This window comes from Rhinatrema bivittatum, chromosome 1, assembly GCF_901001135.1.
Source record: "Rhinatrema bivittatum chromosome 1, aRhiBiv1.1, whole genome shotgun sequence".
Lineage (NCBI taxonomy): Eukaryota > Metazoa > Chordata > Amphibia > Gymnophiona > Rhinatrematidae > Rhinatrema > Rhinatrema bivittatum.
The window spans coordinates 750,114,945-750,141,357 of record NC_042615.1 but is presented as its reverse complement, the minus strand read 5'-3'; the positions used below and the strand labels follow the sequence as shown (position 1 = coordinate 750,141,357).

At 42.6% G+C, this 26,413-nt stretch overlaps 1 protein-coding gene across 5 annotated transcripts in view; it reads left to right on the top strand.

The window, feature by feature from the left end:
* Positions 1-26,413, top strand: part of WDR70 (WD repeat domain 70) — a 587,030-nt gene that overhangs the window by 143,341 nt on the left and 417,276 nt on the right. For all 5 annotated transcript variants that reach the window (XM_029578603.1, XM_029578594.1, XM_029578568.1 and 2 more), the window contains exon 9: positions 2,633-2,709. In XM_029578603.1, the coding sequence (XP_029434463.1) occupies positions 2,633-2,709 (77 nt within the window). The remainder of the gene's footprint in view (positions 1-2,632; positions 2,710-26,413) is intronic.

The following is a 26,413-nucleotide window of genomic DNA, read 5'->3' as shown; positions in this document are numbered from 1 at the left end:
ATTTAATGCGTATCTCTCTGAATATTAGATCACTTATAATTTGGTTACAATGTTTTTTAGGATATATAATTGTTTTCATTGATCAAGGGACGATTCTGTGAATAGTATTGATGTTTCAAGATTAAAATCTTCAACAATCAACACTTCTCCCTTCTTTCCCACTTTTTGGATGTCTTCGGCCAGATCTCTGTCCAATTCTTCCATTTGAGTTGGAGGCCTATAAACCACTCCAGTAAAAATGAATGCACCATCTTTTTTTGTGACAGCCCATAATGCTTCTTCTCTACTCCACATTCCTTGCAGTTCAGTTGCTTGGATATTGTTTTTGACATAAAGAGCTACTCCTCCCCCTTTTCTGTCCTCTCTGTCCTTCCTTAAGTTAAAGCCTGATATGGCTGTAACCCAATCATGAGAATCTGTGAAACCTCTTCTCCATAACAGCAAAAATGGCCAATTCTACCTCCACCATTAGGGTCTGCAGGTCTAGGATTGTTTTGCCCAGACTACAAGCATTTGTGGTCATAACTTTCCAACTTGTCTCCCTAGGGATGATCTGAAAGGAACAAAGAGTGAACAGCTTGTTCTTTTTAGGGTCCTCAGACTCGAGTGTCTTTCAGATTTCCAAGAACACTGGTTAATGTAGAGGGAAGACGTATAAGGGAGCTGGGTTGTGGTTATGGGGTGTTTACAGCCACATTCAGAAGTATTCATTGTAAAATGGACCTCATTAAATAATTTTTACATTATAAGTGATGAAAAGGAGTTGATTTGTACACAGCATTGTACAAATAGATCACATTTTCATCACTTATAAGGTCAAAAATTTTTTGATGAGGTCAATTTTACAATGGATACCTCTGAATGGTTCTACAACATCCCCTAACCCCAACCCACCTCCCAAAAACTGACTCTGAATCAAAGTGCCCCCTTACAGTGGTCCATATATAGAGTATCAGACTGAGCCCTATAAAGTCTCTCTCTCCCCCCCGTGATGGGGGTCAGAAGCGTCCCCCAAGACTTTCCAGAAGTCCCTGGTGGTCCAGCAGGGGTCCGGGAGCGACCTCCTGCACTCGGGCCATCGGTTGCCAGTAATCAAAATGGCACCGATAGTCTTTGCCTTTACTATGTCACAGGGGCTACAGGTGCCATGTGACAGGGGCTGACCAATGGCACTGGTAGCCCCTGTGACATAGTAAGGTCAAAGGCTATTGGCGCCATTTTGAATACCGGCAGCCAACGGCGTGAGTGCAGGAGATGGCTCCTGGACCCCCCGCTGGGACCACCAGGGAGTTTTGGTAAGTCTTGGGGGGGTCAGAAGGGTGGGAGGTTTGTTTAAATTCGCTCCTTTAGATGGCCGAATAATTCGGTGAAGATTTGTTGTATTCGTGGGGAATCACGATACGTTTCGCTTCCCCACGAATACAACGAATATGGCCCTATACATTGCAGATTACCAATACGTTGCAAACGAATGCACACCCCTATTTCTTTCACAACATGATAAAGTACTCCTATTGCACCTTACATTGGTATAAAAAAAGAGAGTGTATCACTAAGTAAAACCAGTAACAATTATAGATTACAAAGAAAAAGAAAACTGTTTTAAGTATCCAGGAAACCAGAATGTAAAATAGAGGATACATACCATTTTTACAGAACATATAGTTTTCGTTCATTTATAAAACTTGCAGTTTTACAGACTCAAAGCTGTAGAGATTACATCAAAGGTTGAAAAAGGGCTCTGACCAATTGCGAAAAAGGTTACGTGACTGGGATTGAGCAATCAGAAACCAAGAGGATTACCTAATCATAGCTGAGACAGGGAAAAATATGATCAATCACTAACTGACAGCAATCCTAGACATTGTGGGAAGTCCCCTGTAAGTACAGCAATGACTTGTATTTATTTATTATTTAGATTTAGCTCATACATTTTCATTAGCAGCTCAGTCTTTTTCTGAAAGCTCTGGAATTTTGTTATTCTCTACACCACACACCGTCACATGACTGACTTCTGTGACTGGTGAACTGTTTTCTTCAGTGAATGCTTTTTACAGGTAAGTGGCTTTGTTTTCCTTACTATTAATTTTGTGTTTGTGCTTTCTTGTGCAAAGGATTGCTTTTTTGAGCTGAAAATGTAAAATGCTAAGGACTTCTCTTTCTAAATGAATAAATATGATAGTGTATTGTAATATTGGTCTTTCAGGTGTTGGAAATATAGGGGATAATTTTCAAAAGGATTTACACTCTTAAAACTAGTTTAGCATGTATAAATGCACTTTACGCATGTAAGTGAGCTTTTGAAAATTATAATAATATATGCCATTGAATTCTCAATAGGTTTTACATGTGTAAATGCGGCTTAAGCGCATAAATGGACTTTTGAAAAATGCTACGATAGTATGTTACATTTACACACGTAAATCTTTTGAAAATTGTATATTGTATATATATTCCATATTGTATAATGTTTTGGAGCTGCTGCTTCCTCCTTCTGCCAGCACTCTGCTGCCTTCCTGCCATCAAATCCATATATTTTCTGAACTAATTTATCTGAGTAATAACATAATAGAACAAAGTGAATTTGCTTTCTACATATTGAATAATATCGTTTGTGTTTTATGTTTTGTAGGGCCATGTAGCAATGCTGAATGAGGGATGCTGGCATCCAAAAATAAAGGAAGAGTTTATGACTTGCTCAAATGATGGGTGAGTGTCATGATTAAATTCAGTTGTATGTCCATTTTTTTCTGCTATTGTTTCAACTGAGTTGTTAAACTGAAATTTAAAGTTGACCAGTTGTATATTGTGTTCGTTAGTATATCAGAGTTTCTTTTAAATATGTTGAGGCCCACCTAGTAACTCGAGGTTAGGTTTAGGTATTAGTATAGGGGTTAGGGACCACTTTGACATTCAGAGTGAGACATACAAACAGAACAGTGCTCTCTTGTGAAGATTTGTTGACCTTTGGAGTGAGGAAACTTAGCCAAACATGAGATTTGTGTAATGTTCTCTCAACCTAACTTGATGTTACCCATGTAGATAGTCCATATGCAGATATTGTAAAGGAACTAGTGAAGGAGGTGAAATTGTTGTTTCTGGTAGGCTAGGCACATTTTATACCTTTTTGGTGAGTACACTAGGAAATTATTGGGGTTTCTGGTAATTAATGACCTTATACAACCATTTTTTTATTTTAGAAATGGTTAGGTAAGGGGTGCTTTTGGGAGGTTCGGAACACTTTATTGGGTTTCCCATTATTTCCTATGGAAAAAATAGTCTTGACTTACAACCAACTTGGCTTACAACCAGCCCTCTGGAACCAATTGAGTTCATAAGTCAAGGGACCACTGTATATGAAATACTGAAATGGAAACTTGGGTTCTCGTCTGATCTGCCATGTTCTAACTAAAATCAGAATTGCAAACACCGCCTTACTTAAGACTATTAATCCAGAATTTAGTATTTGGGCCAGCCCAGTGGCTCATCAGCAGCAAAGTGCACTGCTGTGTGGGAAAATTGTTTGGGTCCTGTGCTGCCATGGATGATGGAGAGACCACATTCACAGCTTCCCCTGGTGAAGATATATCCAATTGTTGCTGGTCTTAAGAGTGTATATGTGCCAGGTTCAACAGGAAAATGAAATTCATGAATATTAAGGCTGTCCACTGGCTTCCAGTCCTTCATCAGATTTCAAATTGTTTGATTTTTCAAATTTTACATAAATAAGCTCCTTATTACTTATGTATCACTATATCTTCATATCTGCTACCTAGATTCCTGTGATCATACTAACAAAATTACTTGAGACTAATGCATTTAAGCTGACTGAAACAAAAAAAAAAAAAGCAGGTCTGCATCTTTTGAACTCTAACAATTGTGCGCAAATCTACTGATGATTTTTTCAATTTTTAGAAAAATTGTAAAGCTTGGCTTTTTGTCAAAAGCTTTTGTAAAGTTATTTATGATTGTAATTTGTTTTATTGTGATTGTATTATATTTTTCCATTGAAAAGCAGGCTGAATTAGCTATGACACATGGGTAAGGTTATCCGGCAGCACCAGTCTAATCTCTCCTAGCTACTAGATCTTTGAGCTATACTGGACATGTGTGGGGTCTTACACATGGGCGAGTGCCTCGTGAGTCTCCTCTATAACCCTTTGTCCGAGCAAAGCATGGATATGTACACAGTCTCTCCAGTATTTTTTTTCAAAGAATTCTTCAAGTTTTCTTTCAATACTTGGATTTTTTCACATTTTTCAGTTGCCTCACTGCTTCTGCAACACCCACGATAGCATTTTCAGTGCTATATTAAAGAAAAAAGAGAGAATTGTCACCTCAACATATTCAGCAAGAAAATGAGAATATATAATTTGCCGTATTGGATCAGATCAAAAGTCCATCAAGTCCAGTATCATTTTTCAATAGTGGCCAATCTAGGTCACAAGTAACTGGCAGGATCCAAAAATGTTGATAGACTCCATGCTGCTTATCTAAGAGATAAGCATGGATTTCCCAAAGTCTACCTTAATAAGGGTTTATGGACTTTTCTTCCAGGAAGTTTTTCAAATAGTTTTTAAACCCAGCTACACTAACAGTTTTACCACATCCTCATTAAACGACTTCCAGAGTTTAATTATGCGATGAGTAAAAAGATATTTTCTCCTATTTGTATTAAATATATTACCTAGTAACTTCATTGTGTGTTCCCTAGTTTTTGTACTTTTTGAAAGAGTAACAACTGATTCACGTTTATCCATTCCACTTTATTCATTATTTTATAGACCTCTATCATATCTCCCTGCAGCCATCTCTTCTCAAGCTTAAGAGCCCTAACCTCTTTAGCCTTTCCTCATGAGGGAATTATTCCAACTTTCTCATTCTTTTGGTCATCCTCTATACCTTTTCCAATTCTGCTGTATATTTTTTGAGAAGAAGTGACCATAGTTGCACATAGTACTCAAGGTGCAATCACACCAAGAAGTGATAGAGGATTTATGATATTCTTTTTTTTATTCCCCATTCCTTTCCTAATAATTCTTAGCATTCTCTTTGCTTTTGAGGCTGCTGATGCACATTGAGGAGAAGATTTCAACTTATGATCCACTATGACACTTGGATCCTTTTCCTGGGTGGTTACTCCCAATGTGGAACCTTGTATTGTATAGCTATAATTTGGGTTGTTCTTCCCTACATGCATCACTTTGCGCTTGTCCACATTAAATGTCATCTGCTATTTGGATGCCCAGTCTCTCAGTCTTACAAGGTCCTCTTGTGATTTAACAACGCTGAATAATTTTGTATCATTAGCAAATGTGATCACCTCACTCATTGTTCCCTTCTCTAGGTCATTTATAAATATGTTAAAAAGCAGTGGTTCCAGTACAGATCCCTGGGGGCACTCCATCCTTAACCTTTCTCCATTGAGGACTGATCATTTAGGCCTACTCTCTGTTTTCTATCTTTTAACCATTTCTCAATCCACAGTAGAACATTGCCTAATTTCCTTAAGAGTTTCTTATGAGATCCTTTGTCAAATGCTTTCCGAGAATCCAAATACACTATATCAGCTGGCTTAACTTTATCTCCCCATATTTATTCATGCCTTCCAAAAAATGTAGCAGATTGGAGAGGAAAAACTTCCTTTGGTTAAATCTATGTTGGCTTTGTCCCATTAAAATAGGACTATCTATATGTTCAGTAATTTTGTTCTTTATTCAAGTTTCAACCATTTTTCCTAGCACTGATATCAGGCTTATCTGTCTGTAGGTTCCTGGATCACCCCTGGAACCCTTTTTAAAAACTGGTGTTATGTTGGCCTCTCTCTCCAGTCTTCAGGTACTGTAGCAGATTTTAATGATAGTTTACAGATTACTAGGTCTGCAATTTCATTTTTCAGTTCTTTCAGCATTCTGGGATGTATGCCATCTGATCCAGGTGATTTGCTACTCTATACTTTGTCAATTTGCCCTTCCAGGTTCACTGAGATTTTTTTGGTGTCTTTGAATCACCACCCTTAATATCATTTTTGGCATGGATATATGCTTACATTCTTCCTCCGTAAAGTCCGAAGCAAAGAATTAATTTAGTCTCTCTGTTATGACCTTGTTTTGCTTTTATACCCCTTTTATTCCTTGATCATCTAATGGGCCAACTGACTCTCTCGCAGACTTTTTGCTTCGAATGTACCTGAAAAAGATTTTATTATGAGTTTTTGCTTCCACAGGGAGCTTCTTTTCAAATTCTCTATTTGCCTTACTTATTAATGCTTTGCATCTAATTTGTCAGTGCTTATGCTCTTTCCTCATTTCTTCATTTGGATCCCTTTTATGTATTTTGAAAAATGTTCTTTTTGCTAGCATAGCCTCTCTCACCTCACCTTTTAACCATGCCAGCAGTCGTTTGGGCTTTTAATGCCTGGAATACATCTAGTCTAGGCTTCCAAGATGGCATTTTTAAACAAGGTCTATACCTCATGTAAACTCTTTATCTTTGCAGTTATTCCTTTCAGTTTCAGTTTTTTCCTAAACATTTTCAGTTTCAATTTTTTCCTAAACATTTTCTCTCATTTTATCAGTTTCTCTTTTGAAAGTTAAATGCTATAGCAGTAGATTTCCTTAGATGTCCTCCTTCCAGGTATCAATAAATGTGATCATGTATGTATGGTTTTGAGTCATTCCAGATAGAGGCATCATATAAATAAAATTAACCATAACCATAAGCATGTTATGATCACTATTGCCAAATGACTTCAACACTGTTACATTTTGAACCAAATCATGTGTTCCACTAAGGATTAGGTCTAAAATAGCCCCCCCCCCCAATGATTTTTGTAACTGCTACTCTATGAAGCAGTTGTTTATTTCATCTAGAAACTTTCCCTCCTTAGCATGTTCTGATGTGACATTTACCCCATCAGACGAGGTAATTAAAATCATCCATTATTACTGGTGTTGTCTGTAATTTGTGTTAGTATTTTATTATCTATCAATTCATTCTGGCTAGGTGGATGGTAGTATACCCCACTGCTTTTCTATTCCTCTTCTCATATGGAATTTCTATCCATAGATTATACAGTGCATTTTGTTTCCTGCAGAACTTTTATCCTACTTGACTCTATGCCCTTGTTAATACACAGCGCCACATTTCTACCAACTTGATCCATCCTATCATTATGATATAATTTGTACCCTGGTATGTCAGTGTCCCATTGATTATCCTCCTTCCACCAGGTTTCTGAGATGTCATTTATATCTACCTCATCATTCAGTGTTATACATTCTAACTCTCCCATCTTATTTTGTAGACTTCTAGCATTTGTATGCAGATTTTTCAGAATACGTTTTTTGTTTGTATTAAGTCTATTTGTTGATGGGGGTAATTTGGAATCTTTCTGCTCTTGCTGCTCTTTAATTAAAGGCACCTGGACTTATTTCAGCCTCTCTGTTGGGATGAATTAGTTTCCAGTTTTGTTAGTATCCTTCAAATATACATCATTCTGACCCATGCACTTCTGACCAATTGTCTGCTTTTCCCCATATTTATTTTAAAATTTTATGTATGTAAAATTTGTAAACCGCATAAATTGACGATAGGCAGTACAGAAAAAAGAGAAAATAAAAAATGAAATCTTCTAGTTTAAAAGTTGATCTTACTTCTTTTAAAGTGCCAGCACCCTGGTTCCACTCTGGTTAAGGTAGAGCCTGTTGGAATAGGTTCCCACTTCTCCAGAATATTCCCTAGTTCCTAACAAACCTAAAACCCTCTTTTCTGCACATTTGTTTCATCTACACATTCAGACTGGAGTTCAGTCTGCCTCTGGGGTCCTGAGCATGGAATGGAAAGTATTTTTGAGAATGTAACATTGTAGGTTCTGGATTTCAATGTCCTATCTAAGAACCTAAATTTAGCCTCCAGAACCTCCCTTCTTCATCTTGCTATGTTATTGGTATTCACATGTACCATGAAAATCTGCTCCTCCCCAGCATTCTCGAAAATCTCATCTAGGTGGCACGTGAGGTCCGCTACCTTCGCATCAGACAGACAAGTTACCAAGCAATCTTCATGCCCACCCGCCACCTTGCTCTCTATATTTCTAATGATCAAATCACCCACTACATTGGCCGTCCTATCCCTTCCCTCCTGGTCATAAATTCCTGGAGATATATCCTTGGTGCAAAAAAAATATCCCAGCCACAGAATTTCTGCTAGGAGAGAGATTATAAATAGAGAAATCCCCCATGTAGCCATAACTAAGTTCCTATGGTGCTTCTGGCTTGGTCTATATCTGATATAAAGCTAACAACCAGGCACTAAGGAAAGAATGCATATCAACCACGCAGGACTCTGACATTCTTATTACAAACAATGACAAATGCTGTCACTGTAAAATATGTGGGTCCAGGATTGGCCTTATTAGCTATCTAGGTACTCACAAACTTTGACTTTCCTATTTATCCATGGAGGAAAATCATTCTTGACTTATTTCCCATACTGCTATGTTTGGTTTAATGATTGTGCTACTCTGTGTTGCATAATAGTTAATTTGAAACACATTAAAAATAAGACATGTTTTGTCTGATTGCTCATGTTTTCTTAAAATGCTACATATCTTACAATTCTGCCAGGGCTATGTAAACTTATGAGCAGAACTGTATATTTGTTAATATTCAACAAACACATTTTTAAATAAAGTAAATCTAATAATGTAATCAAACAACTGAAAGTTAATTGTAGAAAAAAGTAGAAAAATACAAAATTATTTCAGTTTTAAAGGCAAGAAAGGAGAAGGATTTATTTCTGTATGTAGGCTTGGTTAACTAATTATTTGAAAAATGGACCTCTAGAAAGTAGCCATCAGAGCTGAAGAACTACATTTTTTAAATATTATAGAAAATTATAAAACAAAAAAAACTTCTAGTCGTAATAAACCTACTAGATCAGTGTAGTGCACTTTGCTCTATTGTAATCCTCTTTAATATATGGAAACTTTTAATCCTTGTAAATTACTTTTTGACTGTTGTTGCTTTCTCAAATTGAAGTAGTTCAACATACCATACAATTGAATTTTTACCCATATTTGACTGATTTCAAGAGATACCTATTATTAAAGGTCAAACACATTGATTTATATTCTGTTGTAAAAATTCACATCTGAAGAAAATCTCTTACCTTTTGGCCTCCTGCCTTCATAAATGTATGATTAGTACAATCCCACTTGTTTATTATTCTTACATGTAGCATAGCCTGTTTGTTGAGAAATGTCTCTACACATATACACATCTGTTGAGTAAGTGATTGGAAGAGTTAATTAAGAGTGTGAAACTTGTAATAATTTTTTGAGCAGCATGATCTGTTTTAAGTGATAAGATATATAGTAATTACTGCTGAAAAAGCAAACCATAGCCCTTCTGCTGTGTATTGTTTTAAAACTTATTTGTCGTAATTAGTTGAATGATTTGTAGATTAAGAATCTTTAGGTAATCATGCACTCATGACTGATTTAGTCTATGTAAACTAATAAGTATGCCATATATGGATTCAATGGGTATCTCATGCTTGATTTGCTATTAATTGAAAGGGCCTGGTCAAGTGAAGAAATTCAGACAAACAAAGCTATACATGGCTGTGCAATTATAATCTTGGAGACACCAAATGGCTTACATTATAAGATAAGTATTTGAAATCATTTAGCACACTTTCCATTTCCTTCACTTCAACAACAGGTTATTCAGTGTTTAGTGTATGTGTGTGTGTGTTTGTGCTAAAATGTCATTTGTTACCATGTTTTGATTTATAAATATTTTTTTTTTGACAGGGTGAGAGAATGTCTCTAACATTTGTGTAGGCATAAGGAAATCTATTTAAAGTGAAAGCAAGAAGGTTCTTAGGAAATGATGCATCAATAAATAGAGTGTTTGGTTGATAAAATCAGGGAAAAATAAAGCAGAGGTCATTTGTTCCTGCAATTCTTGAGGATAATACTAAATGGTTAAGGGAGCTGTTGTTTTTTTGTTTGTTTTTTTTAAACATTTTTTAAGTATGGGATCATCTCCAAAGGATTTGGTTCATTTATTTTGGTAAGCTTGCTTTTATGTTAGTATATAGAAATTACCCTGGAATAGACCTTTGACTACTTAGTTTATAATTTAATTTTATAATTGGCAGGCCTTGGCCGTATCCATTTTCTGAATTCTGTATATGTTGGTTCTCTCAACTGTCATATTTTCAATAATTTGATCAGTCTTTGAGCCAAACAGAAACATGAACATAACTCCTTTTACTTTCTGGCTTCCACATATTTGAATAAAGTAGTGCAGTTACCATATTTGTCCACATATATAAACTGAAATAAATGTTAACAAGTCAACACCCCCTTATTGGTCTAGCTTAATGTGTTTGTGGATAGCTTCTAAGGTTATTCTCTATAGATCAGTACAAAAACTCAGATGAAGGAAGTATATTTCTCAAAACCAGTCACAAATGTATTGCTTATCCAGTAAGATGGTATCATGTTCCACCTGATTGTTTATTTTTATTTCTATATATTTAAGTTGATTAGCATGTGAACCATAAAGAAACAGTGGCTATAGCAGCAAAATATATGGTATCCTGCCACCAGACCAGAAATGTAACCTGTCTAGGGATAATATGGACCAATATCCAAAACTGAGACATGTCACTGATGCTGTACTTTCTGTACCTTTACTTGACATTGCCATTTTGTAATTTTTTTCCTTCTTTTTCTACCCTTTTATTTGAACTATTCTGTACATTACTTTGGAAACACAGATAACTTTAATGGCATGCCAATTTTATCTAAATCTGATTGAAGACTACTATGTGTTTAATCTCTGAAAGCTCCTCATTCCCAGCCATGTGTATCATTTTGAAATCTTCTGATCAGTAAAGCCTTTCTTATCCAAATCGCCAGGATGCAAAAATACCTTCTAATGAATAATGTGTGTGTTTTCCTTGTGTCTTATTGAATTTCAATCATCTGAAATCTCAGTTATCTAAAAAGATTTAGGGGTAGATTTCATAAACTTGAGCAAATGCTTACTTTTGTTCGCGCACCAGGTGCGAACAAGAGTATGCGGGATTTCAATAGATACGCGCGTAGCCGTGCGTATCCATTAAAATCCGGGGTCGGCGCGTGCAAGGCTGACCAAAATCGGCAGCCTGCTTTCCTTCTGCCTTCCCCTACCTAACCCACCCCCCCCGGCCCTATCTAAAACCCCCCCTACCTCTGTCATGAAAGTTACGCCTGCTCGAGCAGGCGTAACTTTGTGCGCGCCGGGCCGGCTGCTGGGCGCCATGTTCCGGTCCAGGGGCTGGTCCGGATGCCGCAGCGCCGCCCCCGGATGACGCGCCGGCCGCGTCATGCCCTCGTTGTCGCACGGATCGCGACACGTCCCCCCCCCCCCCCCCCCAGGAAAGCCCCAGGACTTACGCGCGTCCCGGGGCTTTGCGCGCGCCGGAAGCCTATGCAACGTAGGCTAGGCGCGCGCAGGGGATGTTTGGGCCAGGTTTTCAGGGGGTACGCATGTATCTCTTTGAAAATCTGGCCCTTAGTGTTTCTGAAATCAAATCTGATATAATTGCCAACATACCCTGGTTTAAGAATGAGGTTCATTTCTGTTGAGGTATGTGCAAACCAAACCTATTTGAAGAAAATTTCCCCCTCCCTCTAATGACAAAAATCTTGGTTAAGAATAATTTTTGTGAAAGTGTAAAATTATCTTTAGTGTTATAAAGTTCAGCAAAATGGGACCATGGTGTCAGGGTATGTCTAGCTACTATCAGTATGTTTAGGGAGAGGTGTACCTGAAGAGGCTGGATTACTGGATGAAGGTAGAACCAAGGCTGGTAAAACCAGGCCTAATTTGGGAGGTTTCTCAGGTTGCAGCTATAGCAGTGAAGCAGGCTCAGGCATGGAGTAGGAATATTGGAGCAGGACTGCAGTCCTGGATGTAGAGAAGAAGCACTGAAGTAGGACTGAAGAGCTAGATGCAGAGCAGGATCAGGACTGGTTGCAGAGCAAGAACATTGGAGCTAGGACTGCAGAACTGGATGTGGAGCAGGAAAACTGGAACAAGGGCTGACAAGCAGATATTCTGGAGAATGTATCTTAGGCGACTATTGTTTAGCAAAGTCTCTATTGCTCTCCTTAAATACTATCACCAGTCAGGGCACACCCTATGCTGGACTAATGAGGCTTTCTGAAGGCATGTCTAACTTCCTGGCAACTGGAGAATAAAGATCCCCTGGCTGTTCTCTGATTTTACATTGCCTGGCCTCTGCCTACCAAGGTTACTGGTTCAAACTCCTTGAGATCAGAAATAAAATTTATGCAAAGCTCATCATCTCTGGCACTCAGACATGTATTATATATCCTTTCCTTTATATTATATTTTGCTAGAAATTGAGGAAAGGAATGTTTTCATCATTGTTTTTAAACATTCCATTCCAGCCTGGGAGTTCAAAGCATCTTAGAACTGTTGAGATAGTAAAGAATTATTTATTTATTTATTTAAAAGTTTTTATATACCGCACATTTGGGCATTTGCATGTCCGTCTAGGCCTTTGCATGTCCGTCAGCATAGTAATTAGTGTGAAAGATGCATGTTAAATATAGATAAATAGTCCAGTAGATTACACTAGTTAATTAACATTGCTAAAGTAAGTTACAGCATATAAATAGTGCAATACTTATAAACAGCACAATACAGTTAAGAGGCTATACACTGAGTCTTTAATAGGGTTTACATCATTGGTTAGAACAAAAAGCTGCTTCACAGAGCCAGATTTTAACCTGTTTCCTGAAGAATATGAGATCTAGAGTGAGTCTGTTAGGTGATTGGGAATTCCACAGTGAATCTGGAAAATGTACAAGGGCAAATTGACAAACTAAAGAGTAGCAAATCACCTGAACTGGATGGTATACATCCCAAAGTCCTGAAAGAACTGAAAAATTAAATTTCAGATCTGCTATTAGTAATTTGTGAACCACCATTAAAATTGTCTGATACCTACAGACCTATAACACCAGTTTTTAAAAAGGGCTCAAGGGATAATCCAGGAAACTATAGACCAGTGAGTCTGACATTTGTGCCAGGCAAAATGGTGGAAACATAAAGAAAAATATAGCTTAATGGGACAAAACCAACATGGATTTAGGCATAGCTTAATGGGACAAAACCAACATGGATTTAGGCCAAGGCAATTTGCTATAATTTTTGAGGGTGTAAATAAACATAAAGGTGAGCCAGTTGATATAGGGTATCTGGATTTCCAGAAAACATTTGACAAAGTCCCTCATGAGAGATTTCTTAGGAAACTAAAAAATTATGGGATAGGGGGCAGTGTCCTATTGTGTAATGAGAACTGGTTAAAAGATAGAAAACAGAGAGTAGAGTAAATTTACCCAATTGAGATGTTGTGCAGGAGGTGGACCCTTGGGTTGAGGTGGGGTTGACGCTACCTGTCGGCAGGCGGAGTGGGCTGGCTGACGGAGGCCGGCTGGAGCTTCGCCAATACCAGCTCTTGTTCCCCGCGGGTTGAGCCTTTGGGTACTGGGGCCGGCTGGAGTTAGGTGGGCCTCCGTGTGTCATTGAAGAGGAGATGAAGAGGTCAGCCCAGCGGCAGCAACTATGGAACTGAAGAGTCTGTACTGGACGAGGCGGAGTCCCAGAGACCCGGGCGCTAATAGGAACCAAAGTCTGACAAGGGGAGCCCGAGCAAGAACAGGCCGAAGCCTGAGAGGTCCAGTCCAGGATGAAGACAAGGGGTGCGTTGTAGAACAAGCTGAAGTCAGGGCAGGCGGCAATCAAGGAGTGGTGGCAAGGCAAGGTTGAAGTTAAGTCCAGGAGAAAGGCAATAGCATGGTCAGACAGAGCAGAGGTCTGGACTAGGAGATGATCAGCAGCGTGGTCAGGCGAAGCAGAGGTCTGAACTGGGAGATGATCAATAGTGTAGTCGGGCAAGGCAGTGGTCGTGTCCAGGAGAAGATCAATAGCATAGTCTGGCAAGGTAGTAGTCAGGTCCAGAAGATCAGTCCGTAAGGAAAGCCAAGTAGCAGGAACACAGGAACGAAGACGACAAACCAGGAACAGGAACTCGCAGGGATCAGGAACCAGGAACACGAAGGAAACACCAGGAGGCAACGAAGTGCACGACCAGCATGGAGACCTGTTGCAAAGGCGACTAACAGGAGCTGAGCCCAGCCTTATATACCAGAGCTTCAGCGATGCCTTCATCTGGGGCCGCAGCCAAGTTCCAGCTGTGGGCCCTTTAAAGGAAGCAGAGATGCGCACGCGCGCCTAGGGAGGGGCACAGTGCTGGATGGTGGCGTCTCTCCGCGGACCACGCAGAGAGGCCTGTCGCGGAACACAGGAGTCAGTAGCAGAACCAGGAGCACCGGGGACCGCCCAGGGATGGAGCCGGCGGCCTGCAGCCGCAAGGGAAGTGGAGCCAGGATTAGGCAGCTGGAGGGTAAGAGGGCCTGGCCGTGGGCCTGCCGCGGCCGGCACACGCAGCTGAGAAAGGTGAATAGTGGAGTGCCCAGGGATCTGTTCAGGGACCACTGCTTTTTAATATATTTATAAATGAGATGGAAACTGCCAATGAGTGAGGTGATCAAATTTGCCAATGACACATTATTCAAAGCTGTTAAATCACACGAGGATTGTGAAAATTTGCAAGAGGACCTTGCAAAACTGGGAGACTGAGCATGCAAATGACAAATGAAATTTAATGTGGACAAGTGCAAAGTGATGCTTTTAGGGAAGAGTAACCAAAATTATAGCTACACCATGAAAAGTTCCACATTAGAAGTCACCATTTAGGAAAAGGATCTAGGTGTCATTGAAATCTTCTGCTCAATGTTCAGCAGCAGCCAAGAAAAGAAATAAAATGCTAGGAATTATTAGGAAAGGAATGCAGAAAAAAACAGAAAATAAATAATTTGTCTCTGTATAGCTCCATGGTGCAACCTCATCTTGATTACTGTGAGCATTATTGGTCACCACATTTCAAAAAAGATACTGCAGAATTAGAAAAGGTACAGAGAAGGGCAACCAAAATGATAAAGGGGATGGAACAGTTCCCCCTATGAGGAAAGGCTGAAGAGGTTAGGAATCTTCAGCTTGGAGAAGAGATGGCCAAGGGAAGACATGATAGAGATTTATAAAATAGGTGGCGTGGAGCAAGTCAACATTAATTGGTGGTTTACTCTTTGAAAGTGTACAAATGTTATGCCTGGTGGTCTGCAAACCACTGCACTCACTCTCCTGGCTAAGCTGTCACCGCTGGTTCCCGACACGGTGGGCTTCTCTGGTCCTCCTCGTGGCCGAACACCGAACTGTGGTGCAGCTAGACGCTGTCGATGCTCCTCATGGTAGGACCCAGACAATGAGCCATGCTATTTCTTAGGTGGGCTTCTCTGGTCCTCCTCGTGGCGGGACACCGAACTGTGGTGCAGCTAGACACCGTCGATGCTCCTCATGGCAGGACGCAGACAATGAGCCATGCTATTTCTTAGGTGTGAAGATGCCAAACGTCATTCCATTTAAATGGCCCATGGTGAGAGAACTCCCACTGTGCCCTCTGATGACATCACACGCTCAGGACTATATAATGCCTTTGTTGTCTCTTCCTCATCGCTTCAGCAACAGGTCCAACTACCTCCTAAGTAGTGTATGTTGCTTCCCAGCATTCCAGATTTCATTCCAGCCTTGTCTTCAGTTCACATTCAGCTGTCTTTGGTTTGTCTTCTGTCTTCGACTCTGCACCATCCATGTTGCCAGCCTGAGCCTGTCCTCACACCTGCCCATCCTGCCTTTCTGTCCCTCTTCTCCTCCCTCGGATGGATACCTGGTTTGACCTCGGCCTGGGCCTTGAATACGACTGCCTCTGACTATTGCCTGTACCTCAAATACGACTGACCGCTGCCTGCCTCTGACCACTGCCTGAACCTTGGATTCATCTAACTGCCACCTGCCTACGATCCAGCTTACCATGGATCTTCAACTCTGCCATCAGCAGAGACCCCACCTAAGTCCTGCCGGCCCTGGCACCCAAAGGCTAAACCTGAGGGGAACATTGGCTGGTATAGGTGAAGGTCCTGATGGGTCTCTGCCTTGCCTGGGTCTGCCTGCTGCCGGTGGGAACTTGCAGGACTCCTCCCTTTAGGGAGAACCAGTCATGCTTCAGTCCAAGGGTCTACAAATACAACTCAAAAACTAGAGGACACACAATGAAGTTACTTAGTGATACATTTAAAACTAATAACAGAAAATATTTTTTTACTCAATACATAACTGAGCTTTGGAATTTGTTGCCAGAGTATGTGGTAAAAGCTGTTAGTGTCGCCTTGTTTAAAAAAGGTTTGGACAAATTTCTGGAGGAAATGTCCATAAACAATTATTAAGGTGGAGTTGCAGATATCCACTGCATATCCCTGGGATAAGCAGCATGGAATCTGTCTTCCCATTGGGATCCTGCCAGGTATTTGTGACCTGGATGATCCACTGTTGGAAACAGGTTACTTGACTTGATGGACTTTTGGTCTGGCCTAGCATAGTAAGTCTTATGTTCTTAAAATTGCACAAAATTCACAGGTCAAATTATGCCCCTTGGTATACCAAAACTTTTACAATTCATAAACATCAAGTGCATAGGGCAGAGGCTCAATGGCATATGCTCCCTTCAGTTGACAATCTAAGTTTATAAACAATGTCTCTGTATTTATAGACATGCTGTTTTTGTAGCCAAATGATGATACTATAATGATAAAATTCTGGCATCTGTCAACAATATGAGACATTTATTCAATACTGTAAAGTCTTTAATTGGCCTTTCATCTAATTTTCAATGTTTTCCCACTCACATAATATCTTATTCACTATGTGAATCATTTGCAAAACATTTTGTTTCCAAGATCTCAAAGCTGTCCGTATCCTTTTGTACTATCACTAATCCTTCACCAGTTTTTACTGAAAATCCCATTATTTGGGAGAGTTCTGAAGAAGACTCTCAGCTTGAAATTATCAATACAATTAAATCCATGAATTGCACTACTTGTGCTCTTGATACATGTTTTACTGCCCTGTAAGTGTTGCTGAGAAAATATTAATCAACCCATTTCATTATGTTAAGCCATACTTGTCTAAAATGAGCATCAGTAAGGCCACTTTTGAAAAACATCACTTAACACATTTAGATTTGGACAACTATCAGCGCAGTTCCTCTCTTCCATTCATCACCAAAGTAATTGAGTCATCAGTTTTACATCAATTATTTCATTTTCTTGATGATCATTTATTATTAGACTAACATCAATTTGGCTTCCATAAATCCTATAATACTTAAACTTTACTTATCTCTCTACTATACATGAGTTTGACTCTGGCACAGGATACATTCTAGCACTATCAGATATAAGTTCTGCATTCAACACATTGGATCATGTAATACTTTTATCACAACTAAAAGAAATGTGTGCATGGTACAATTCTCATTTGGTTTTCTTCTTACTTGCCCGATCAAACATATCAGATTTAAATCAATTAATTTAGCTCCTCCTGGCATTCCATACTGGTGTTCCACAAGGGTCTGCTCTTTCTTCTGTACTTTTCAACATTTATTTAACTCCATTGTGCCAAATTATAGGACATCTTGGGGTGTTATATAGGATTTGCTGATGACATTGTTTTCTTTTCCTTTGCATTCTACTTGGCATGATACCAATCCGTTCTTTTCTCACTATTTATCCACCATTCAGGATGGGCTTTTTCAAAACAAATTATAGCTCAATGATTAAAAAAAAGAAAAAAAAACACATTATAAATTTGGGACAACCTGCTTCCTATCCAGATCCCCCAATTCTTACACACAATGGATCTGATTTTCAATTTTCACAGAAAGTTCATAATCTTGGCATTTTCCTTGATCTAAAATTGACAGTGAAACTGCATATACAGTCAGTTGTCCAAACTTCCTTTTTTTAAGTTAAAGGTACTTTTCCATCTCTTGCCTTTTCTGAAACTATCCAGTTTTCGTGCTTCGTTCTTCAAGCTGTTATACTTTCAGGTCTTGATTTTTGTATCTCAGAGTACTCAGGTCTGCCTCGCTCCTCTGTATAACCTTTACAATTCTTACAAAATTCTGCTGCCCGTTTACTTACTAGATCGCAAATATGAGACCATATTAATCCTGTCAAAGCAATATATTGGCTTCTAGTCCATTTTCGCATACAGTATAAAACTGCAGTATTTATTTATTTATTTAACAGCTTTTATATACCATTAAGTGGGACCATCACAACGGTTTACAATTCATACACTGTGACATAACATAATAAATATTAATAATCAGATAATAAAATACATCAAATTACTCAAAAATAAAACCTAATAAAATTTTATAATTCTCCATAACATCACTTCATCTTGGAAACAGTCTACCCTTAGAATTCATTCCCCTGCAAGTGCCCTGTGTTCTGCAAGCCAGTGCCTGTTAGACATTCCAGCTCCAAAAGTCACATGCCTTACTGAAACTAGGCCCTTTGCCCTTACTATGTCACAGGGGCTACCGCTGGCATTGGTCGACCCCAGTGACATAGTAAGGGCAAAGAGCCGTCGGCGCCATTTTGATTGCTGACAGCCAACGGCCCAAGTCCAGGAGATCGCTCTCGGACAGCTCCTGGACCCCTGCTGGACCACCAGGGACTTTTGGCAGGTCTTGGGGGGTCAGGAGGGTGGGGGTTGTTAATTAATTTAAAGTGTTGGGATGGGGGTTTTTTTTGGGGGGGGGAGGGTTCTCACAGAATTAGAAAGACAAAAGATTTCTGATCTGGGGAATGGACCGAAATGGCCCTCCCCAGACCCGAAAACAAAATGGGAAGTATAAAAAATGTTATGCACTCCCCTAATTTGCTCCATAAGACGCACAGACACCCGGGGACAGAGCCGGTTTAGCACAAACTTTTTTTTTTAAATTTTCCCCTTCTGAATCCTAGGTGCGTCTTATGGTCAGGTGCGTCTTATGGAGCGAAAAATACGGTATGTTAACCAGTCCAGGGCTGGGCCTTCCCTCTTAGGTCCCTTAATCTGGAGATGAGGAGGTTGTGGTTCATTGTGTTGGTTGCTAAGTGATCCAAGACTATTAATATTCCTGACTGACCAAGTTCCAGGCACAGTGTGAGTTCATCCACCAGATTGATTAGTATGGTCTCAATGCTGTGGTGTGGTTGGAAGCGAGATTGATAGGAGTCCAGGACATTGTTTCATGGTAAGTCCCATTGTCATAATACTAATTGAGAGCATAAATAACTGGTCCTTATTTACTTCTTCCATATCACTCGTGACTTTATAATTTCTATAATAATCTGTATATATCTTCTCCAAGCTGAAGAGCCCTAACCTGTTGAGCTTTTTTTCACAAGGGAGAAATTACATGTCCTTTATCATCTTAGTTGCCCTTGTCTACACCTTTTCTATCTCTGCTATATCCTTTTTAAGATGGAGTGACCAGAAAAGCATATAGTATTTAAGGTGTGGTTGTAGCATGGTTCCTTACAGAGGTATACAATATTTTCATTTTATTCTCTATTCCTTTCCTAATGATTCCTGATATTGTATTTGCTTTTTTGATTGCTGTTGCATACTAAGTTGAGGATTGCAGTGTATTGGCCACAGTGACTCAGAGGTCTTTTTCCTAAGAAGTAACTACTAATGTGGAATTCAACATTTTATATGTAGTTAGGATTTTTTTCCATATGTACATCACTTTACACTTGTCCACATTAAATTTCATCTGCCATTTAAATATCTAGTTCTTCAGTCTTACAAGGTCCTCCTGCAATTTGTCAGTATCTGATTAGGTTTTAACTAGTTTGAGTAGCTGTGTGTCATTTGTAATTTCCTCCTTTCAGTTATATTGTAAACCGGCATGATGTACCCACGAATGTCGATATATAAATGCTAATAAATAAATAAATAAATCTGCAGATTTGATCATTTCATGCTATACTACCTTTTCCACATCATTATTGAGTAAGTTAAACACTGTTACCAACAGAGATCCCTGAGGCACTCTATTTATCTCTTACCATTGGAAAAACTGACCATTTAGGCATGCTCTTTATGTGTTCTTCATTAATTAATAATCTATACAGCACATTGTCTCCTATCCTATGGCTCATAATTTCCTCCGCAGTTTCTCCTGAGGGACTTTATAAATTTGCTTTCAGAAAATCCGTATTCACCATATTAACTGCCTTTCCCTTATCACATGCTTATTTACATCCTCAACCATTTCTATTAGATTTTTAAGACACAGCTTCCCTGTTGTGAGACTAGGGCTCCTCCCAGACGCAGATACAGCTCTTTTGTGTTCAATGCACAGGGTTTTATTTACAGACACGGATTTTCTTTACAAACCACACAGAATCTGACTTGGAGGTCTATTACTCAGAATAGTGTCTTGTCCAGATCTGGTTATACCAAGTTACTTCACTAATATTTCCTGTTCAGATTCCAGGCTTTCCCTGCAGCAGTGGAGCTTCACATAAGAAATTGCCATGCTGGGTCAGACCAAGGGTCCATCAAGCCCAGCATCCTGTTTCCAACAGAGGCCAAACGAGGCCACAAGAACCTGGCAATTCCATGCTATAGCCCTCAACCACCAAGTTGTTCTAAGACTGTGCCTAACCCCTTAACCCCTTTGGAGCCTTCCAAGGACCAATCCAGATCCTCAGGGAGTGTCTCCATGTTCCGGGCTAACAAATGGTCTGAAGCTGCATCAGTTCAAGTCCTCCTTCGGCCTCACTAGCAAGATATCGGCATTCAACTGGGCAGATCCTGGTTCAAGGCCTGTAAAATGCCTTTTTGCCTTGACACCTTTGCTGTGTCCTTGCTAGTTATTACCCATAAAGCCAGGTTTGTCCATATGCCCAATAAGTCTGTCTTCCTAGGACAAGCAGGATGGTAGTCCTCACATGTGGGTGACATCATCCGATGGAGCCTGGCAAGGAAAACTTTTGTCAAAGTTTCTAGAAGCTTTGACTAGCACACTGAGCATGCCCATCATGCCACTATCCACGCATCCATGCGAGGTCCCACTTCAGTCTCTTTTTTTCCATGGTACAGTTGCCTCGTGGTTTGTGGACCTCCGCTTCTTTCTTGTTTTTCTGTGTACAATTCAGTCTTTTTCCCATCCCTTTGTCGGGTTCCCCTTCGCGGTCGAGGCCTCCTTGGCGCGGTAGGTTCAAAACCCTTTTTTCTGCTTCCTCACAGTCTATTCCTGCCATCCCGCTTCCTGGTGGCTGACTGTGATCTGCACGTTGGGTATTTTTCATGGAGTCATCCGGCTTTCATTAGTGCCCCCAGACCATGACCATCATGGATCTGCATGAGGTTTGTATTCTCTGCCTGGGGGCTTTGCATGATGTCCAAGGGTGTCAGCTTTGTGACCAGATGACCCCCAAAGGCTGTCTCGCACGCTTTGACAAGATGGTGAAGCATTTTAGTTCTAAAAAGTATGCTTCATCCACACCCATGTCAGAGTCATCGACGTTGGAGGGGTCTAGGGAAGCCCCTCAATACGCTCCCTCTCACTGCTGCTCCTATTGCATCCTCAAAAGATCGAGGGAACAGTGATCGGTCCTCCATAATCTCACCGGTTTCCAGGACATTGGGATTCTCCGCTTCCTCGACACCGGGGAAAGACTGGGCCATGGGAGATCCCGCAAGCATAGATACTGGTTGCCGTCGTCGCGCAGCTTCAGTTATGGTGTGGTACCGGCAGCTGTCGTACCGCTATCGAAGCAACCCCCGTGCTTTGGAGACCCCCATCCTCCAACGTACCTGGAGTCCTAAGCATCCCGCACTGATATCAGTGCTGGGCACCGTGCCTCCTCAGAGAACAGAGGAAGAGCTGGTGTTGCCTTGTCCCCCTTCCTCAGTCCTTGCCTCACCGTACTTTCAGGAGGAGTTGGACTGCAGGGTGCAGCCTGCAGTGTCAGAGCACCGCGGAGTGTCGAGTCACCCCCGCCACCGTTCCCATGCTGGTGCCGGAGCCTCCGCCGTCTATTCTGGCACCCCTGCTCGAGCGACTGGATGTCCTTCTAGGCACCTTCCCAACACAACGGGTGCCCAAGAGACCTTCGGTTCCCCAACAGCCCCCTCTGGAGCAATTCCTATCATTGGATCCTCTGAGGAGGAAGAAGTGACCAGTGCTGCATTCCTGAGGGTTCGGTTTCCCGAGCCTTTGCCTGGGCCCTCTGGCCTCCTGAGACCCTCGGATCCCCCATTGCTGGGGGAACCATTGATGCCCTCTGTGCCTCTGAAGCTATCAGAGCCCAGGGCAAGGATCCTTCACAGGCCTTGTTTGCACCAGCCCCACGAGGCTCTTAGTGAGGAAGAACGTCCATATGATCCATGAGAGAACTATTCCTCTGAATCTTCATCCAAATTCTCGGACAACCCCCTCTCTGAGCCTTCCCCACCGGAGGAAAGGCATCTGTCTCCCCCAGAGGATCTCTCCTTTGCGGGGGTTCGTCAGGGCCGTAGCCAAGGCAATTCCCTTCCAGCTTCTTACGACGAGGATGCGCAGCATAAGATGCTGGAAGTGCTCCAGTTTATTGATGCTCCCAAGGAAATCGTGGCGGTTCCCATCCACGACATCTTTAAGGAACTTTTCCTTTGGATGTGGGAACACCTGATCTCCATATCTCCGGTCAGTAGGAAGGCGGGGTGGGAACATAGGGAGCTCGATGCTCTGGGCAGAAAAGTCTTTCAGGGTGCTATGCTCAACGCCCATATTGCCACTTATCAGTAGTATATGACTCAATACAACTGAAACCTGTGGAAACAGGTCCAAGACTTTGCGGAGAGCTTGCCGCAACTGCAGCATGAGTCGCTCTTGGCTATTGTCCTTCAAGGTTGAAAGGATGGCAAACATGAGGTGAGGGCCACCAACCGATGCCTTTGAGACTGCAGCCCGAGTAGGTACTATGGGCATCGATGCCCATAGAATGGCCTGGCTCCGGGCTTCTGACCTATGCCCAGAGGTGCAGGAGAAGCTGGCTGACCTCCCATGCACAGGTAACATTCTTTTTGGGGATAAGGTCCAGGATGTGGTGGCTCATTTGAAGGACCACCATGAAACCCTCTGCTAGCGCTTTGGATGCTCCTTCCTCTGACAGGAAATCTTCCAGGCCAAGTTCCAGGAAGTCCTTTTACAAGCAGAGGAAATATTACCCCCGTCCTCTCAAGCTTGCACTCCGCGCACTAGCTCCAGGGGCTGCTTCCATCAACAGCAGGCACCCAGGCCTCAACCAGCACCTGTTATGAGCACTGGTCGCGGTAAGCCGCGATCGGGAACCGCCCACTTACCCGCATGGCAGGGCCGGGCGCAGGACGTGAGGGCCGGCATCAACTGCCGCGTCGGCGGCAGGGCTCCTGCCCTGCAAGATGGCCGCGGTGTCTCCGCGGAGCAGCCGAGGCCACGCCCCCTGTAGATCTGTAAGGCCGCGCGGGCGGCAAGAGCCCAGCCTTAAAGGAACCCCTACAGGAAGTAGGGAGTTCCTTCCTGCAGCATCTATCCACTATTTAAGGCAAGGTCTGAGCCTTCAGACCTTGCCCTGGCTTTGGCTCAAGTGGTGTGTCTGTGTTTTGGTTCCTGTTCTGATTCCCTGTTCGTGATCCCTGGACTGGCTTTGGATTTTGCTTGGCTCCTGACCTTTGGACCGACTTTGGATTATTCTGGCTCTCAACCCCCGGACTGGCTTTGGTTTCTTCTGGCGCTCGACCCCTGGACTGGCTGCGGATTCTTCTGGTACTCGACCCTTGGACTGGCTGCGGATTCTTCTGGTTCCTGACCCCTGGACTGGTTGCGGAGGACGCTGGCTCTTGATCCCTAGCCTGGCGGTGGTATACTATGTTCCTGGCTTTCCGGACTATCTCTGTTTCAGTTTCTGCTTTCACGACCTGCTGGAGGCGCCAGCTTCTGCTTTCATGACCTGCTGGAGGCGCCAGCTATCTGGATTAAACGACCCGCAGGAGGCGCCTGCATCCAGATTATCATCAAATACCTTCAGCAACCTACAGATTAAGCCTCGCCCACCGACGAGAGGACTTCACCTCCTCGCCGGACCAAAGGTCCACCATCCAGGTCATAACAGCACCCCAATAAGCCTCGGTCACCGGCTTTTGACTGGCGGCGAGGGAGCACGAGTCAACCAAACGTACCCCTGGTGCCAGATCCCCCAGTGGGAGGCAGGCTGATCGGCTTCACCCACCAAGGAGGGGGCCATCACTTTGGACCAATGGGTCCTTACCATAGTCCATCAGGGATACCAGTTCAATTTCAGATGGCTCCTAGAGAACTCTCCCTCATGTCCATCGTGGAGTTCGTCCACCCAACAGGTCATACTTCAGACAGAATTCTCCCCTTCTTGCAGAAGGAGCGGTGGAGCCCATTCCTTTCCCTCAGCAGGGCCAGGAGTTCTATTCGAGGTATTTCCTAATTCCGAAGAGAAACAGAGGCTTGCGCCCCATTCTTGCCTCAGGGCTTTGAACAAATTTCTCTTAAGAGAAAACTTCAAGATGGTTTCTCTGGGCACTCTGATACCCCTCCTCAAAAGAGGAGACTGGCTCTGCTTCCTTGATCTCAAGGAGGCTTATGCTCACATAGCTATCTTCCCTAGCTACAGAAAGTATCTCCACTTTGTGGTGGGGATGTGCTGGCCTCAGCCCCTCGTGTCTTCACAAAATGCCTAGCGGTGGTCTCTGCATACCTCAAGCGTCGTGTGGTGCACGTCTTCCCGTACCTAGACGACTAGTTGATCAAGAGCAACTCCCGCTTAGGAGTGGTGAATGCTTTAGTCCTGACAGTGCAGATTCTCCAATCCTTGGGGTTTTCAATCAATTACCCGAAGTCTCACCTCTGCCTTTCTCCTCAGCTGGACTTTATAGGAGCCAGGCTTGACATGGCGCAAGCAAAAGTGTTTCTGCCCCACGATTGGGCTCTTGCCCTCGCCTCGTTGGAGCCTTTGTGCATAGCAGCCGGCAGGTGACTGCCCGACTTCTGCTCCATTTGTTGGGTCACATGGCAGCTTCTGTTCATGTTACCCCTCTCACCCACTTGTACGTGTGGAGGGCACAGTGGATCTTGCGGTCACAGTGGTAAAAGGCCTCCCAGGACCTCGAGACCTGTCTCTCAATCACGGAACCTCTGAGGGCATCTCTGTCCTGGTGGGAAGACCTCTCCAATTTGGAGCAGGAAATTCCCTTCCAGGCTGCCCCACCTCAAGTGGTCCTCATCACAGATGCCTCTCCTCAGGGCTCCACACGCAGGGTTTCTGGACCGCTCACGAAGCCCGCTGTCAAATACACTTTTTGGAGCTTCTGGCGATCCATTTCACTCTCTGGGCGTTCAGTGACCAGAGAGCAAGGAAGTCCTGATCCGGACAGACAACCAAGTTGCAATGTGGTATATCAACAAACAGGGAGACATGGGATCATTCCCCCTCTGTCATGAGGCAGTAAAGGTATGGTCCTGGGCTCTGTCACAGGGGATGTCACTGCGAGTGACGTACCTGCCTGGGACTCTAAATGTACTGGCGGACTGGCTGAGCCACTCCTTTCAGCCACACAAGTGGTCCCTACATCCGGAGGGAGCGGCCAGAATTTTTCATCAATGGGGAACCTTAGATATGGACCTCTTCACCTCCACATACAAATACAAGGTGAGCAGCTTCTGCTCCCTGTCACCAGGGAGCGAACATCTGGGCTGCGACGCCTTCTCCCTTCACTGGGGGAAGGGTCTGCTGTATGCATACCCTCCTCTCCCACTCCTCTTGAAGACCCTCCTGAAGCTTCAACAGGATGGAGGGACTATGATCCTTGTGGCGCCTTATTGACCCTAACAGATCTGGTTTCTTCTCCTTCGGGATCTCTCGATCAGGGACCCGATTTAGCTGGGAAACACATCCAATCTGATAACTCAGAACCAGAGCACCCTGCGGCACCCGAACCTTCGGGCGTTAGCCCTAACAGCATGGATGTTGAGCACCTAGTTCTTCAGCCCCTGGGCCTCTCGGACAGTGTCTCCTAGATGCTAATGGCTTCTAGAAAGCCTTCCACCAGGAAGTCTTATAGCTTGAAATGGAGAAGATTGCCCACCTGGTGCGCAGGCTTTGAATTGGATCCATTAAATGCCCCCTTCCAAAGCTGTTGGACTACTTGTGGCACCTTTCCGAGACTGGGCTTTAAACCAGCTCAGTTAGGGTCCATCTTAGCGCTGTTAGTGCGTAAGATCGGGGTGTCACTGGCACACCCATATCTGTGCAGCCTTTAGTGGGTCATTTTATGAGAGGCCTTCTCCAGTTGAAGCCCCCTCTTTGGCTTCC